The sequence below is a fragment of the Aedes albopictus genome, chromosome 3 (genome assembly GCF_035046485.1).
Source record: "Aedes albopictus strain Foshan chromosome 3, AalbF5, whole genome shotgun sequence".
Taxonomy (NCBI): domain Eukaryota; kingdom Metazoa; phylum Arthropoda; class Insecta; order Diptera; family Culicidae; genus Aedes; species Aedes albopictus.
This window is the reverse complement of record NC_085138.1, coordinates 55566928-55584485: the sequence shown is the minus strand read 5'-3', so window position 1 is coordinate 55584485 and position 17558 is coordinate 55566928. Positions and strand designations below refer to the sequence as shown.

Genomic DNA, 17558 nt, shown 5'->3' with positions numbered 1-17558 from the left:
GACCATATTTGCTTTTCATTTTGTAAGTTTTCTATTTCTTTCTTAAAATTGAGAAAACATCCCACCCTGAAGTATTCTGGGCTGGATCGTGAATAAACCCCATCGACCAGTCGATTTTAAACGTTCTACAGTGACGATCTGACGAAACCACACCATGGGCTACCTAATTCTAATTCTAAGCTCACGAAGTCAGAAGAAAAAAGTATAACATTTTTAATTTATCGTTTCACATTTTGTTTTTTTTTTGCGCTCTTACACATGCAAACACACTCTGTGATATTGGTACCGTAAAACGGGGTATCTTTGATAATGCGGATAACTTTGATAGTGCGACTGACATTGTACAGTTCATCGCAGATAGGTTTGGGCGCTTGGGGGAATCTTACATTCATCAACAGCAAATATGTAATTTAATCAAATTTGTCACGTTTTTGACCATATTTGCTTTCCATTTCCTAAGTTTTCTATTCTTTCCTATTCTTGAAATTAAGAAACATCCACCCTGAAGTATTCTCGGCTGAATCGTGAATAAATTCCGTCGACCAGTCGATTTTAACCGTTCTACAGTGAAGATCTGACGAAACCACACCATGGGCTACTTAATTCTAAGATCACGAAGTCAGAAGAAAATCGATGAAATTTTAAATTTATCGTTTCCCATTTTTTTTGCGCTCTAACACATGCAAACAAACTCTGTGATATTGGTACTTCTTCCAAAGATTCCTTCAGAAATCCCTGAAATTGAAAGAAATATTTCGAAGAGCCTTTCAAAAATTCGTCACAAAATTTCTTCACAAATTTATTCAAGGATTACCCCACAGACTCCTCCAGGAATTCCTCTACGGGATCCGTAAAAAAATGTCTCAAAGTTTCATTCGGAAATATTCTTCAGAGATTTCTTTAGGTTCTCATATAATCAGAAATTATTCCAGTGATTCTTCAGAAAATCTTCCAGGAATTATTGTAGATATTCCACTATGAATGCCTTCGAAGACTTCTCTGAGAAATCCTTCAGGAATTCATCCATTGATTCTTTAAAAAAATTCTTAGTTTTTTGAGAATTTTCAAAGTTTTCCATAGATTATCCCAAAAAATAATTTGAGATAAATCTCCAGAAATTACTTTCTGAGTCTTCCTAGGATTTCTTTCATTCAGAACAGCTTCCACGCATTACTTTAGAATTTCCTCTAGAATATCCACCGAAATTTTCGCTAGAGGATCTTCCCGAGTTTTTTTTCCAAAAAATCTTCAAAAAAAAAAAGAGTCATGGGTTTTCTTTAAAAATCTTTCATAGATTTTTTTTTTCATGAATACGTACGAGAATTCTTTCAGGATCATTCAGGAATGCATTCAGCGATTCTTTAACAAAATCTAAGTTTCCTCCAGAAATTTCTCCAAGGATTTCTTCACAAACTCTTCCAGGGATTCGTTTAGAAATGTCCTGGAGATTCCTTCAAAGATTCCTTGTGAGATTCCACCATAAATTTGTCCAAGGAAAGCTCCTATGGATTTCTTTCAAAATTAATCCATGGATCCCTTCAAAACTTACCCCAGGAGTTCGGTCTTACAATTTTCTACAGGCATTTCTTTTGAAATTATTTCAAAAGTTCTTTTGAAACAATTTTCTATTGGTTTCTTTAGAAATTTTCCAGATATTTCTTCAAAAATTCCTTCAGGTATTTCTTCATAAATACCGACAGAGATTTGTTCAGGAATTGTTCTGGGGATTTTTCTCCAGATATTCTTGCATTATTCTTTCAGTGAATCAGGTAGGAATTCCTCCAGAGACTCCTGCAGGAGTTCAAACAGAGATTCTTCCAGATATTTCTCAATGTAGTACCCCAGAAATTTACCCGATATTTCCTATCAGGATAACTTTAATAATTTGTCCACAAATTCTTTTGAAAAAATATTCAAAAATATTTTGTGAATTTCTATGGATTTTTTTAGAAATATCTCAAGAGTTTTGTAGGGATCTTTGATGACGCTTATCTGAACGTTTTTCCAAGTTTTTATTTTTTCCAGAAATTCGTCCTCAGATTTCTCCGAAAGTACTTAAATACTTTAAAATAAAAACCTTCAAGAATTTTATAACAGGATTACTCCAGGAATTTTCCTATTATTTCCTCATTTTTTTCTTGGATTTCCACCAAGTATTAGCCGTTTAAAGTTTCTCCAGGAAGTTCTTAAGAAATTCCTCCTTGGAATTCTCCAAGAGTTTCTCAGGGATTCCTTCGGATACTACTCCAGAGATTCATCCAAAAGTTCTTCCTCAGATTTCTACAGGGATTTAACTGAAGATTTCTTCACTACCAAAAATCCTTACACCTATATATGGAGTTTCGCTAAGTGTATTCATTCGTTCATGGAACGAAAGGTTCAAGCTGACATTTCAGGGAAGAGCCCCAAGTAACCAAAAGTTCCGCTTCCCATGACAAAATGCACTTTCAAGTTCCGCGAAGTTCAGATAAAGTTCCAAATGGAACTTTCTGGCTGCTTAAGAGGCTAACGATGAGCCTTGCTGGAACTTCGGTCACAAGTTCCGGCAAGGCTCATTGTTAGCCTCTTAAGCAGCCAGAAAGTTCTATTGGGAACTTTATCTGAACTTCGCGGAACTTTTAAGCTGCTTAAGATGCTACTCTGAACTTTGGCGGAACTTTCAAGTTCATAGAAGTTCAGTTCAGTAGCATTGTGTTTCAATGAAGGTTAAATTTGTTTCTTTTACAGAAAAGAACTGTTTAAGCATACACGAATAAAATACAAATATGTATTTATGAAATTAATGAATATTAGGTTTGAGCAAAAAAAAAATATTGCCGCCCATTGGATTCGAACCGATAGTCGCTGCGAACCCTACGCTCTATCATAGTACTACAGTTGGGATTGAGTGAACAGCAGGTAAAGTCTGACTTGAATCGATTTTCTGTCGGCAGCTAGTTTTATACATTTGTACAGTAGTGAAGTTAGCTTGACTTTGTCACGTGTTTTCAGCAGCGCAGCGGTAAGTCGTCAGGCTATCATGCAGGAGGATCCAGTTTAAATCTACATAGCAGCGACATGTGTAAATATATAATTATCAGAAGCAATTTCCAGACATGAATCACAAACCCACCAACAGAGTTGTGATTCTGAAAAACACATTTTTGTTTCTGCATGAATTTTGTCAAAGTTCTGTCAGAAGCTGCTTAGAAGGCTATCCAGCGTGCTTATGTAAACTTTCAAGTTCAAAATTACTTAAAAATGAAGCTGCTTAGAAGGCTAATGAGCAACCTCGAACAAGCTGCTTAGCTTAAGGTACACCGGGGCAAGTTGAAACGGATGGGGCAAGATGAAACAGCGGGTTAACATGAAGTTATCCAATGATGGTAAACAGCTCGAATACCATAACACATAGTTTTTGATTCAAACAATCTTTTGCCGAAAGAAAAATTTCCAAATTGTATCGAAATCTATTTCAAAAGCTCGTGTTTCATCTTGCCCCACCCATTTCAACTTGCCCCGGTGTACCTTATAAAGTACCCTTTTACTTTTGATTACTTGGGAGTTCACCTTTCTGATCACCAAACTCCTCAGGGTTTCTTTTAGAAATTCATGCAGGGATTCCTTCTAAAAGAAAACAGAGCAGCATACAACGCCCTGTGGCACAGCCGAAAACTTTTCCTGACAGCTGCGGCGAGAATCGAACTCGCGTTCCTCAGCACGATGTGACCAATTGCTTGGTGACCTAGCCGCACGACCACGAAGCCACTAATACCTTTTCTTTGCAATTCCAACGGGGTAAATTGTTTCCTAAGTTTCTTCAAGAATTCTTAAGGAAATATCTTCAGTGATTTATATAGAAATTCCAACAATGATTTTTTTTAGAAATTGCTATTCGGTTCCGTTAGAAATATCTCCTGGGATGTCTGGAAAAGTCCCTGCAGATATTTTTTTTCAGGAATTTTCCAGAAATTCCACAAAATTACTGAAGAATTCTTGAAAGTATCAATGAAGAAATTTCTTAGAAATCCCGGGATGATTGTCGAAAGAAATCCGTTGAAAAAACTCTTGGAGAAACATTTGGAAACTCCCAAAATGAATTCGTGGCAAAAAAAAATCCTGAATCAATTATCTTTAGAACAATTCCTGGATGGATGCCTAGGATAATACCTGAAGAAATACCTTAAAATACTCCCTTTGTTCTAGAAAAAAAAATAACATTTCAGACTTATGGAAGAACTCTCTAAGTAATTCCAAGAAAATAATGCTAGAGAAACCTCTGGAAGGATATTTAGAAAAGCAAATTTAAACGAGATCTTCAAAAAAAATATAACTATAAAAATTGCAGGCAATTACGATAAATTTCCGTGGGACCCATGGAGGATTTTTTGAGGAACCCTTGGAAGAATTTCTGACACAGTTTCTGAATAAATTTGTACACAAACATCCCTAAACTACTATCTGGAGATATTTCTGAAAGAAGTCCTGTAGAAACAATAGGAAAATCCTGGAAGAATTCCTTAGAGAACCACTGAAGACATAAAAAATGAATGTTTGAAGAAATCTTTGAAAAATATCTGGAAAAGCTGAGAAACCTTTGAAGGAACTTCCAAAGAATCTCTTGAGAATTTGCTAGAGGAACTTCCAAATAAATGCCCGATAAAATCCCTCAATTAATGAAGTTATACCTAAAGAAACCCATAGAGAAATTCAAGAATCGGTTTCTAAAAAAGTTTCTGGAATAAAAACTTGATTTTTTTTAAGAAAAAAACCCTTAAGGCATTTCTGAAAGAATCTCCAAATCTTTGTGAAAAAATGTCTTCTAGGATTGCAGCTTTTGAAGAGACGTTTGGAGGAACTCCTGCAGTAACTCTTGAAGAAATTAGCAATTATAGGCGCGTTTTCGGTCATCGGGTTGCTTATAAAACAACGGTTTTAATTATAGCCGACGTTTCGAGCGTTTATTCACTCATGTTCAGGGCAAACTACAATTTACATACAAAGTTTGAGTAGTCAAGTCCGTTTCGATTTGCCTGGAACAAGAATTCTTGACCAAAAACGCGCCTGTAATTGCTTATTACCACCCAAACGGTCGTTACTCTTGGAGAAACACCTAGATGAATTTCTTGAGAATTTTCGGAGGAATTCCTTCAGAAATGTTTTAAGGAAGAATACAAGTATGTACGTCGAATGAGTGTAATCAGTTTTGTACCTTTTAATTTCGCCTTGTCATGCTTAATGCTTATCCTATGACAGATACGCGTATTTCGACTACCACTTGTAATCTTCTTCAGTGTCAGTTATTCACTTAATCCAGTGGATAACTGACACTGAGAAAGATTACAAGTGGTAGTTGAAATACGCGTTTCTGTCAAAGGATAAGCATTAAGCATACAGGGTGCGGCAGGAAAAAATGCGAAAACTTCAAGACGCTATCACACGCTGAATATGGGAGATATATGATTATTTTTTCATAATAGTGTATCAGTCAACGTCTATATTTAAGCACAAAAAAATAAAAATGAACATATTTGATTTTTAACATGTGATAATGTAAGCCTAAAAAGTTGGTATCAATAAACTGCGCGCCCAATTGTCATAAGAGAAAATGACTAAAACAGAAATAAAATTAGCTTCAATTCGATGCTAAACCAGGCCATACTAATCCAGAGCCATGTAGTTTCACATACCAGATAAAATAAATACATATATATGATGATAATGTAGAGAAAATTAAAAATTTTGTTTTATCACATATGAAATTTAGCGACCTGTGTAATTTTCAGTGGTTTGAAAATTTTGATGGTCTTCAACTTCAAGCGCCGTCTTGTAAAGGTTTGTGACCAAAAAGGGATTTTTTTAAATAACTTTACAAGAAATCAGCCTGTTAGAGATCATGAAACGTTGAAACATAGATTGGTTAACTTCAAATGGACGAAAATGAGGTTTGAAGTTGAAAAACACTTTCGCATTTTTTTCCTGCCGCATACTGTAACAGTGCGGAATTAAAAAGTACAAAACTGATTACATGTATTTGAAGAGGGAATTCTGCTTAGATGGATCGTAAGGTCGGTACAAGAACAAGTATGTACTTATGCAGCAATCCTTGAATGAATTTCCTATAGAATCCCTAAACGAATCCCAGGATAAAGTTTGAAAGAAATTTCTGAAAAAAAAAACCCGTAGGCCAGTTTCAAGATTGGTCTTTTAAGAAATTTGTGGAGAACTCCTAAAACAATGCCAAGGAAAATTCCTGTGGAAGCCCTGAAGAAATTCTCAAACAAATCCATGGAAAAAGGAATGGATTTTGAAGGGATACTAAGAGGTATCTTAGTAAATTCGGCAAGAATCTTCTTTCTGCAAACATTTCAAATTATTTTTGATAAATTCTCATAGAATCCCCAAAGAAATTTATGGCGGGTGTCTCTAGAAGCAATCTTGGAGAATATTCTTGAAATTTTAAAAAGGATTTTTATAAAACTCATAAAAAGATTCTTATAAAACTCCGAAAAAAAATCAAGAAATAATAATGCATGAAAGGGCGTTTCCCAAAATAATTCTTAATTAGGCGCAACAGTGAGGTCATTTCCTTGGAGCATACCAGTATAGGGGACGCTAAAATTTGGAAACTTTGAGTAGCCAGCTCTTATTTTGCCATGACAGCACTACTGCCAAGTCCCCGGCAGATGTTTTATTAATTCCTTCTGTGAGTGTAGCTGATCTGGCAAAACTGGAGTAGCATCCAAGGGCAGTTGTTTAGAGTACTCTTAAAATGCAACAAGAACTGTTTCAGGATTTTTGAGGCGCGATCTCAGCATTTTACCTTCATAAATTACGTTAGCATTTTGCAGAAAATTATCATAAAGAGTTGGTTGAGAAGTGTGAAGAACTATCTTTTAGTTAAAATTAAGGAACATGTTAAGGATGTTTTTTTTTTTATTCTTAATCACTTAACCTAATTTACAGCTCTTTTGTCCACTCGGGTACTACGTGAGCGATTCCAATTGGACGCTGCACTTCCACTTTGTACAGCGCCTAAATGTATGCTATTATATTCTACTGTATTGAACTGGTTGCCTTTGTGCTTCTTTCATTCTTCCTGTCCATGGTAGAATGATGAGCACGATGATGCTGATGTGTGGCTGCTGTTCCTTTTCCAGTCCGATTGGGGGTCCATTATGAGTTGCGGTTCGCCGATATCCAAATTCCGGGTCCATTAGAGCTATATGCTCCGAAGAGGGTCAAGGTGCCAGCTACTCTCGGGGGGAAGAGCAGCTGACGAAAAATTGCAAGTGCCGGGGCTGGGTTCGAACCCATGACCATCCGCTTATGAAGCGAACGTGTGGACCACTACGCCACGGGCCCCGACTGTTAAGGATGTTGTTATTATTGCGTAAATTGCTATCGGAATAACATCCCAGATAACAATCACTCATTTTACCTAAATCAAGATTCGAACTCGTGACCCGTCTATTGCCAGCCCCATGCCTTCAGGTATGAATAGGTCGGCTCCAGAGGCACGTTCTCCTCCATTTGGGAAATTTGTGCCGCATGCCTTCCTATCTGCGCCATTCTAGAGATGAAGAATTGCAGCGCTCAAATAAAAACATTAACTTCTCGTGGTTTAATAATGATCAAACTTCGACTCCTATTCAGCAGTGGTGAATTAGCACAACATTATAGTTAACAACTGAACAACACATCAATGCAGCTCTTGTGCAAGAAAAAACACGTGTTTTTCATCCTGTACTCTGAGTCGAAGTAAGATGAAACGAAAGCGCTTATTTGACTTGCGCAAAACACATTATACAGTTACATGTGCTCTAATATTTACATGAACGTTAAGTTAGCAAAAGCAGAAAAGGTAGTGTTAAATGATTTAGTAAAGGAAATATTGCGAGTCGAATGAAAATCCTATTAAACGCTTGAAATAGTAGTTTACGCAACAAGGTGCAGAATGACGATATTTCCAGCACGAGTCGTACATTTAACCAACGAGGCTTGCCGAGTTGGATAATTACGATGAGTGCTGTAAAAATCGAGTTCTGCACCGAGTCGCGTACAACGTTTTTTTTGCAAGTTCATAAATTACCACTTGAGTATAGTTTTAACCCTCGAGCAGTCGCGTCTTGGACTACCTGTAACGACGCCACGCTCACGCGGTGTACCACATGCGTGCATTTTTCATGGTGCGTGTACTCAATACACGACGCGACCGCTCCCGGGTTAACAAAACTTTTTTATCAAACTGCACACTGATGTTCAAAGCCATGCTTAAGAAAGTCTGATCATAGCAGGTTATGCTGTGCAAATTTTCAAACCAGCGTCCAGAAAGCATCAAGAAGTTGATCAAAACTGAAAACAGTGCTGTAATGGTTCTTTACGCAACACAAATCAGTGCTATAATAAACCATTACAGCACTGCTGATTTGCGTTGCGTAATGAACCATTACAGCACTGTTTTCAGTTTTGATCAATTTCTTGATGCTTTCTGGGCGCAACTTTGAAAAACTGTGCCAACTGCACAGTATAACCTGCTATAATCAGACTTTCTTAAACATGGCTATGAACATCAGTGTGCAGTTTGATGAAAAGGTTTTGCTAAAAACTATCCCAAAGTGGTAATTTATGAAATTGCAAAAAATGTTGTACGCAGCTCGGTGCAGAACTCGATTTTTACAGCACTCGTCGTAATTATCCAACTCGGCAAGCCTCGTTGGATAAATGTACGACTCGTGCTGTAAAAATCCTCAATCTGCACCTTGTTGCGTAAACTACTATTACATTATCATTGTTATACCAATACGAAAGGACATGGGCTACTTTTTCTATTGAAAAAATATTTGTACAATAATGTGTACAGCATAATTTTAGTTCAGCTATCATTACTATTATAAAGCAACAGTTCAGCATACATGCTTATTTGCAGCTTGCGATTGTTAGTTGGGATGGGTCTACTCAAAAATCAAGCTATAGCCGAGACCCTTCGGTTAGTTTGCTGCATACTCGCTTCATAAGCGAATAGTCTTTGGTTTGATTCCCACCCCTGGCACTTATTTTTTTTTAGTCGCTCTTCCTTCGAGAGCAGTGAACACTAACCGTCTTCTGAGTCCAATAGTCGGATATTGACCACAAGAAAATCAAGGCTAAACTGCGATTCTAAAATTGGTAGAATGAAGTGCACGTAAATCGGCCGTCTTGATGTAAACCGCGAAAACATCTGTTATATTCCGTGTTAAATCACCAGATTATATTCAAAGTGAAGCCCTTAGTGCTTTGAATCTGTGGACACAACTTCTAAAGTGAAAAACGTCATCAGCCGCTACTAATTAGTGTTTTAGTTTAGTTCGCTATTCAATTTTGTCGGCAGTGAACAAAGCACCTGATTTCGAGCAGATATCTGTGTGTGCTCTAATTTGATTCCCGCCATGACCGACAAACAACATCAAACACGAAGCAACTCTCTCGTTAGATCAGGTACGAAGGGTGCTGATGGCGAAATGACCGTTGCTGATCTCGCAAATCTGATGCAATCGCAGCTTGCTACTTACCAGAAAACCGTGAAGGATGACTTTAAAAAGCTGGGAGAGTCTCTGTCGTCCATGACTTCGGAGATGAGCAAATTACGAGCAGACATAGCATTGGATATCGAGAGACTACGGGAGGAAAACAGTCGAACATTCGCCACACTGTCTGGTTCTATCGTCAAGGCTAAAGAAGAAACATCTATGGCACTAGATAGATCTGCTCGTGTCAACGATCTTGTGGTGAGCGGGATCCCATTTGTGACCGGAGAAAATCTTCTTTCCTACTTTCACACATGGTGCAGAGCATTTGGCTACGCTGAGAGTAATTTTCCCCTAGTGGACATTCGACGACTCTCCAAAGGAACAACAATTGCTGGGAATGTCTACATGATCCTCATCCAGTTTGCACTCACCGTTCAACGAAATGACTTCTACTCTCGTTATCTCCGATCCAGAACGTTGTCGCTCTCTGGAATTGGTTTCACGGTGGATAAGCGCATATACATAAATGAGAACCTGGGACCAAACATGCGTGATCTGCGAACGAAGGCACTAAAGCTTAAGAAGGATGGAAAGCTGCGAGGGGTGGTGACTAGAAACGGTTTGCTGTATGTTAGGAGAGTTGGAGATGAGAAGGACACTGCTGTTACATCGGAGAGAGATCTCTATCTACTTTCGTCAACCCTTTCCTAAAAAGTTTCTGTTTATCCTTCCTTTCCCTCCCATGCATCCCATGATTCCATTCCTAAAAGTCTGTTCGAGTTGTTGTTGCTGCTGTTGCTGTTATGCTGTTGCGATTGATGCTGTTGCTGTTTGGTGCTGAATGGCGCCGATTCTTCTCGGGCAATTTATTTCTGGGCGCATGGCGACACTCTGAACTTTGAGGGATGCTGGTTGCCGTAGAGTTATGTATCTTTCTGGTGTAGCTGTTATATTACATTTTTTGTTTTTGTTGTTTGCATTGATGAAGTATTGAAGTGAATTGTATGCTTTATTTTGGTTATGAAGATTGTCATTCTTGAAAAAATGCTCACATATTATCCTCTTTTACTTGCTATGTGTTTTTATTTCTCTAATGGATAATGATTCCTTGAGCACCTCGACGAACTGGTGTATTCCCGGCACAGTGATGAAATCTGCGTTCATAAAAGACAAACTATCTATGTGTTGTATGAATAGTCAAAGCATATGTGCTCGTAACTTTTGTAAAATTGAGGAATTACGTAAAATTATTGAAGTGAGTAGTGTCGATGTTGCTTGTGTCAGTGAGACATGGCTAAATGACAAAACTAATAATGCAATGGTTTCGCTTAATGGATATGCAATGGTAAGGCATGATAGACTAGGACGTCTGGGGGGTGGTGTGATGTTATACATAAAAAATGAAATTAAATACAGGGTGATTGCGATGTCACCCAACGAAATAGGTTCTGTGAGTACGGAATACATCGCCATAGAAATTATGTTACAGAACGAAAAAATATTGCTAATAGCACTTTATAATCCCCCAGAAGTAGAATGCACGATAGCTCTGGAATATTTACTTTCATCTTACGGTTTTTCTTATGAACATATCTTTATGTTGGGCGATTTTAATACAAATTTATTGGCTAACTTGCCTAAAACTGAGAGACTTCGAAATTTAATGTCCATTCATTCATTAGAATGTTTGGGCAGTGAACCAACTTTCTTCCATAGCTATGGCTCGTCCCAACTGGATTTAATACTAACTAATGATACGTCAAAGGTGTTAAGGTTCAATCAAATCGAAGTTCCAGTCTTATCAAATCATGATTTATTGTTTGCTTGCCTTGATTTCAATTGTGCCCATTCACCGAATTTGATTGAGTTTCGTGACTACAACGCCATTGAAGTAGATCTATTGGTCGATGCTTTTAATACAGTGGACTGGCGTTCGTATTACCAGATGAGTGATTCGAACGTGCAGTTAGAATTTTTGAACTCCGTATTGCAAAATTTACATGATTCATTTGTTCCTATCCGCACTATAACTAGAAATAAAAAAGTTAACCCATGGTTTGACTCCACTATATGTAAGTCAATTGTTGATCGTGATTTATTGTTTAAAAAATGGAAAATGAGCAAAGACGAAACCGACCATTCCATGTTTAAAAGAGCACGGAATCGAGTTAATACATTGATAAGACATGCTAAAGAACGTTACTATGCCTCTCGACTTGATACAAAATTACCATCCAAACAGTTATGGAATAACATTAAAAACCTTGGTATCAACAGAAAAGAATCTCATGTAATTAATGATTTTAGTGCTGATGAGATAAATAACGCATTTTGCCAGAATTTTACAACTAGCGATACTCCCATTAATGATTCCTTTCAACATAATGTGCACAATAGTGATTGTTTTTATTTTGATCATATTGATCAAGATGATGTTGTTCATGCAATGTATTCTATTAAATCAAATGCAATTGGGCTTGATAGGATACCGATAAAGTTTTTGAAAAGCATTTGCCCTGTTATAATTAAGCCTATTACACATCTATTCAATTCTATAATTACTACTAGTGTTTTCCCTGATGCTTGGAAAAGTGCTAAGGTTATTCCTATAAAAAAGAAGACGAATATAACCTCGGTGGATAACTTACGACCAATCAGCATTTTATGTGCATTGTCGAAAATTTTTGAAAAAATCGTTAAGAAAGATATTTGTAATTATATTAGAACAAATGATATGCTATGTCAATATCAATCTGGTTATCGCTCGAAGCATAGTACCAAAACAGCTATGCTCAAAGTGTTGGATGACATAGGTTTGATTCTCGATAAGGGTCGTCCAGTTGTACTTATTCTTTTAGATTTTTCGAAAGCATTTGATACAGTTTCATATAATATTTTATGTAGAAAGTTAGCTACCCAGTTTAACTTTGCCAATCACTCTGTGAATTTAATCAAATCATACTTAACATCAAGGTTTCAGACGGTTTTCAACAACGGAACTTATTCCGAGTTCGCGTCTATTAAATCAGGAGTACCACAGGGATCCATTTTAGGACCCCTCCTGTTCTCTCTATATATTAATGACTTGGCTGATGTAGTGACCAACTGCAAAATTCACTTATTTGCTGATGATGTTCAATTGTATTACGATTGTTCCAAAAATTCTGCTGCAGAAATATCATTGAGCATCAATTCAGATTTGAGAAAAATCCAGGAATGGGCTTATCATAACATGTTAAAGTTAAATTCAAGAAAAACAAATGCACTTTTTATCTCTTGCAGTTCTTTCCATGAAACCTTAAAACCAACTTTGATATTAAATCAGGAAACAGTTGAATATGTTGAAAGTGCAGCAAGTTTAGGTATTCGAGTTCAATCCAATTTCGAATGGGACAAATATGCGATGTCTCAATGTGGAAAAATTTATGCTTGTTTACGCTCACTCTACAGCACATCACAATTTCTTAAATGTGAAACAAAAGTTAAACTCTTCAAAAGTCTAATTCTACCGCACTTTATGGCTTGCGATTTTCTGCTGGATGAACTTTCTGCATTCACTTTCAATAGGCTGAGAGTTGCATTGAATGCATGCTCGCGTTATTGCTTCAACCTCAATAGATACTCTAATATTTCTCATTTACAGTACCTGCTAATTGGATGTCGATTTGAAAACTTCAGTAAACTACGTTCTTGTTTATTTTTACATGGTCTATTGAGCTCAAAGCAACCAGATTATTTATACAATAAATTACACATTGCGAGGAGTAACCGGTTCAGACATTTTATATTGCCACGACATCACACATCCAAGTACGGGAATTCATTTTTCGTCCGAGGTGTTGCTCATTGGAATTCATTGCCAAGTAGCCTGTCTAATGAATCATCTTTCATAGCATTTAAGAGAGGATGTATTGAGCATTTTAGATAATTGAATAATTAGTAATGTAAGATAGTTAACAGAACAACTGAATTGTTATTAATTATTGTAGTAAATATGGCGCTCGTTCTACTAAATACTACCAGTGTAACAAGAAAAAAGACAATTGTCTTAAGTTACTGAATAAATGTAATAAATAAATAAAATAAATAATTTGATCTGCCAATACTAGACTGCTGAATATTTAATGAACCGCAAACTTTCATACAAACTATAACAAATCCCTATATGCATAACATTCTTCAACCTACCAGTGATGATGTGAAATTTGGGGTCGTGAATGTAAAATAATCTTTTCCATGCGATGACGATCGTGAGATGCACTGAAATGGAGAAGGAAACATGATGGAGATGATACAGGAAAGCGATAAATGGATGATTGAATGAATACTATTGCAATAACAGTTCTGGTTCCAACAAATCAACAGGAAGAAGGCAACGCACTCAACGAAGAACAGCGTTGTTGATACGTGTCCTTTAGACTTCTAATCCTGCAAGTACAGTACACAACCGGTACGTACCGGATTACAGCAGTTGACCGAAGCTGCATTCATTCACGTGACCGGCACGCTGCAATTGATCTCGCGAATTTCCTTTCCCAATCAATGAGTCACACCACCGCAGTCAGTCGACGGCGGGCGGTGGCGTCATTACCTATACTGGCGGATAATACCGAACGGTAAAATTGCAGCTCGCATAGAACCGGCTCGCTTGGGTCGCAGGGAAACACCTCGCTTCGACAGACAACGCGCGATTGTGATAGATTGGAATCGCGCGAACTTCTCGTCGCGCACGTCTTGCTCGGTGGTAGTCATTATTCAATTAAGCTCATTTCTCGTCATGCGCTTCGAGTTGCTCTCTAGAGGTGTGTGTTTAAGCCACGATGAAAAGGGAATTCACTGTAGTTTTGGCGACTTTTCGTTATGAAACTACCCGTTTAAAAAAGCACCGTTTCGAGAAATGATCATGTTGCTTGAGACAGAAACCAATGGAAGCCTTAAAACTGAAAGTTACTCACCATGTCAAATAAGCAACTTTGATTTATGCTAGACGAATTTCGCAGCCAGTAATTCAATGGTTGAATTTAAGAATCTAATTAAACTTTTAAGAATGTAAGATATTGGTTTCTGAAGCAACTTTACATACTTTGTTTCTTCAATATCATCATCTAGGATTGTAACACAACCCAGGTATTAAGTTTTGGTTACACAAACTCAAATTAAAGTAGCTTAATTAAGTGCTGCGATAGAAAATATCAGAGTAATATTAATTTAATGCTATTAACTTTTCAAGATTATGACTTCGCGTAGAAACATCATGTTTGTAAAAAATATTGAAACAAGTAGTAATTTAAGTGAATCTTTTGAATATATGTAGAAGAAAGTTTGAAATCAATTATTGACATTTTTAGTAAAAAGACATTTCTGAGAAATTCTAGATTATTGTGTTCATCATATCTTTGATTTTTTTTAAATTAATTGTTTCAATAATTGATCGTAGATATACCAAGAGAATGTCGGAGTTCGATCGCTGCTGCCATAAGGTACAGACGGAGACAAACGTGCGCTCTGCAGTGCGGGTTCGCTTTGTATCAGCTCGTGTTTATTGAATTATTTGTCTCGGGCCGGTGGTGCTTTCTGTGCGTTGGAATTGTAGTAGGCTATGAATTGGGTTGAAGAATGTATACATAAATAAACGTCACTTGAGATCTAGACTCCTCCGAAACATAACGTCTTTTAGCATTGCTACATTGGCGGCGAGGATAAAGTTGTTTTATTAAAAAAAAAAAAAAAAAAAGAAAATCTGAAGAGCATCAATTTCTTTAGACGGCCACTGAAGGAGTAGCGAGGAGAACCATTGCAGAACCAACAGCAAACAACTGGCTGGCAGAAATCATCTGGAGCTTAAGGAGAAATAGACGAAGGGTAACAAGGCGAGGAAATCTTGTGGTAGTATTACTAAAGCGAGGGTAAGTGTGAAAATGATCTTTTATGTTGCTGAGAGCTGTATAAGAAAATTGGTGGACCAGTAGGGCACCGTAGGACCACGGTATTAAGATTACCGGAAAAGGGAATTTTCTTGCACATCCAAACATATTCTGGATATCCTTTTGGAAACTATTGTGGACTATAATTGCTGCATGTTATTACTCACTATGGTGACCGGACATTGAATAAGTGCATTTATACATCGCTTACTATTCACCGGAAAAGAAAAACGTAAACCGTTTTCAAACAGCGGCGATAGAGGTTGAATGAATCTTAACACCAGACAACGGACATAGACTCAGAGTTAACACAGAAAAATAAAGATATTTTTCACGGTAAGGTTCATAACTTGGAGAACTCTCACCCCACAGCATATTGCAATTAGAAGCACGCTGACTCTAAGGCTTCACATTCCAATTTTTATTCAATGAATTTTCCAAATGTAGTTGTCAAATAGTGTCATCATTGTTGTGTAAAGTACTGGCATACTACGATAGGAATGTATGTAAACAAAAATTGTTCCGAACAAATTTAACATCAACTCTATTGCTGGGTTAAAATCGTATTATTTTTATTTGCCTGTCCAATTCATAGTGAACATTTTCTATGGATCAAATTTGACACTTATTTAGCCGCTATAAGCATTTTAAACATTCATATAGCAAACTAAAGTTAAAGCGAATTATTGCGAAAATGGTCTGTTACTAATATATTGATTGCATTGATAGGAGAACGTTTTTGTTACTTTTAATGCAGTTTAGCTATTTCAGTAGTTTATTCTAAAAAAAGATTACAATTTCATTCTAGATACTTGTTCCGTAATAGTGGGAATAGTTTTCAGTTGGAAAACATAGCTAAGGAACCTTAAATTCGGGTGTTGTTTGTTAGTCATTATTAATCCAACCAATAATAACATATATTCTCAATATCAATACGGGTTTTGAAAAAAAGTTTATTTGAAAAAATGTTCATTGATCAAAGCCTGAATATCAGAACAAAGGTTTTCGAGTACGATAACATTTTATTATTTTCTTTTAGTTACATAGGTCCGAGTAACTAGACATGGAACAACATTTCCATTCGAAAAATTTCAATATATGAAATTGGTTCGTTTTATTTTCACGATAACTGTGTTATATGTATGAAAATCTAAAAAAAAATCAACTAAAAGAAATATCCTAATGAAAGTTAATCACTGCAAATGTCCAAGCAAGTGTGTTGGTTAATGTTTGTTACGTTCAGGAAGACAGACAGAAGTTGATTCTAGTCCGTGAACCTGAAGAGCGCAGGGAATGTTGAATTCCAGTCCGCAAACCAAAACCCAGGATAACGAAGGGAACCAAAAATTCCAGCCCGTACACCTGGTACTCTAGCGTAGGGAATGTAGAATTCCAGTCCGCAATTGAAACCCAGGATAACGAAGGGAATGATGAATTCCAGTCCGTACACCTGGTTCTCCGGCGAAGGGAGTGTAGAATTCCAGTCCGCACATAAAACCCAGAATAACGAAGGGAACCGAGAATTCCAGTCCGTACATCTGGTATGCAAGCGAAGAGAATGCTGAATTCTAGTCCGCATATAAACAAAAGTCAAAAGACCAAATGTATAAGAATTGATATTCCGTATTTCATATATATGCTGAAAAAGTGGAGATGAGTTGTTTGAAAATTTTTATTGGTTGCCATGGTTGAAGAACTAAAATCTGTATGATTCGCAAGAAACTCGAAATGATTTAAATGAAACCAATCGATAGTTTTCCGGGACAACTAGTACTTTATAAAAGTCCAAATAATATATCAGTGATTGCAGTACATCAAACGATGGAATCAGATGTAATGTATAATACAGGCTGTATTTTAAATGTTATAAAGTAATAAAGTGATGCACACGATTTGGTGGAAATATGTAGACATTTTAGTGAAAAAGCATCAACTTAAATAATTGTGAACCCTGGTTATATTAAATGATAAAGAGGAAGTGACTGTAATCTCAGCATAAAATATCAGTAGTTCAACTGCACATTGATAAAAAAAAATAGGAGATTGATATGTCCTGGTTTATTACGAGTACGTTGAAAAGAATAAAGGAGATTACGACTTCTAGCCAATTTTATAACATCCCTTGAGGATACCTTAACCGTCTTAA

General features: G+C 36.7%; 1 protein-coding gene across 2 annotated transcripts in view; it reads right to left on the bottom strand.

Moving 5' to 3' along the window:
- LOC109427069 (myogenesis-regulating glycosidase) overlaps positions 1-17558 on the bottom strand; it is an 87497-nt gene that overhangs the window by 2991 nt on the left and 66948 nt on the right. The window contains exon 6 of one of the 2 annotated variants that reach the window (XM_029872736.2): positions 13677-13748. The exons of the other annotated variant lie outside the window; for it this stretch is intronic. Coding sequence (XP_029728596.1) covers positions 13677-13748 — 72 coding nt within the window. The remainder of the gene's footprint in view (positions 1-13676; positions 13749-17558) is intronic. 2 annotated transcript variants of the gene reach the window in all.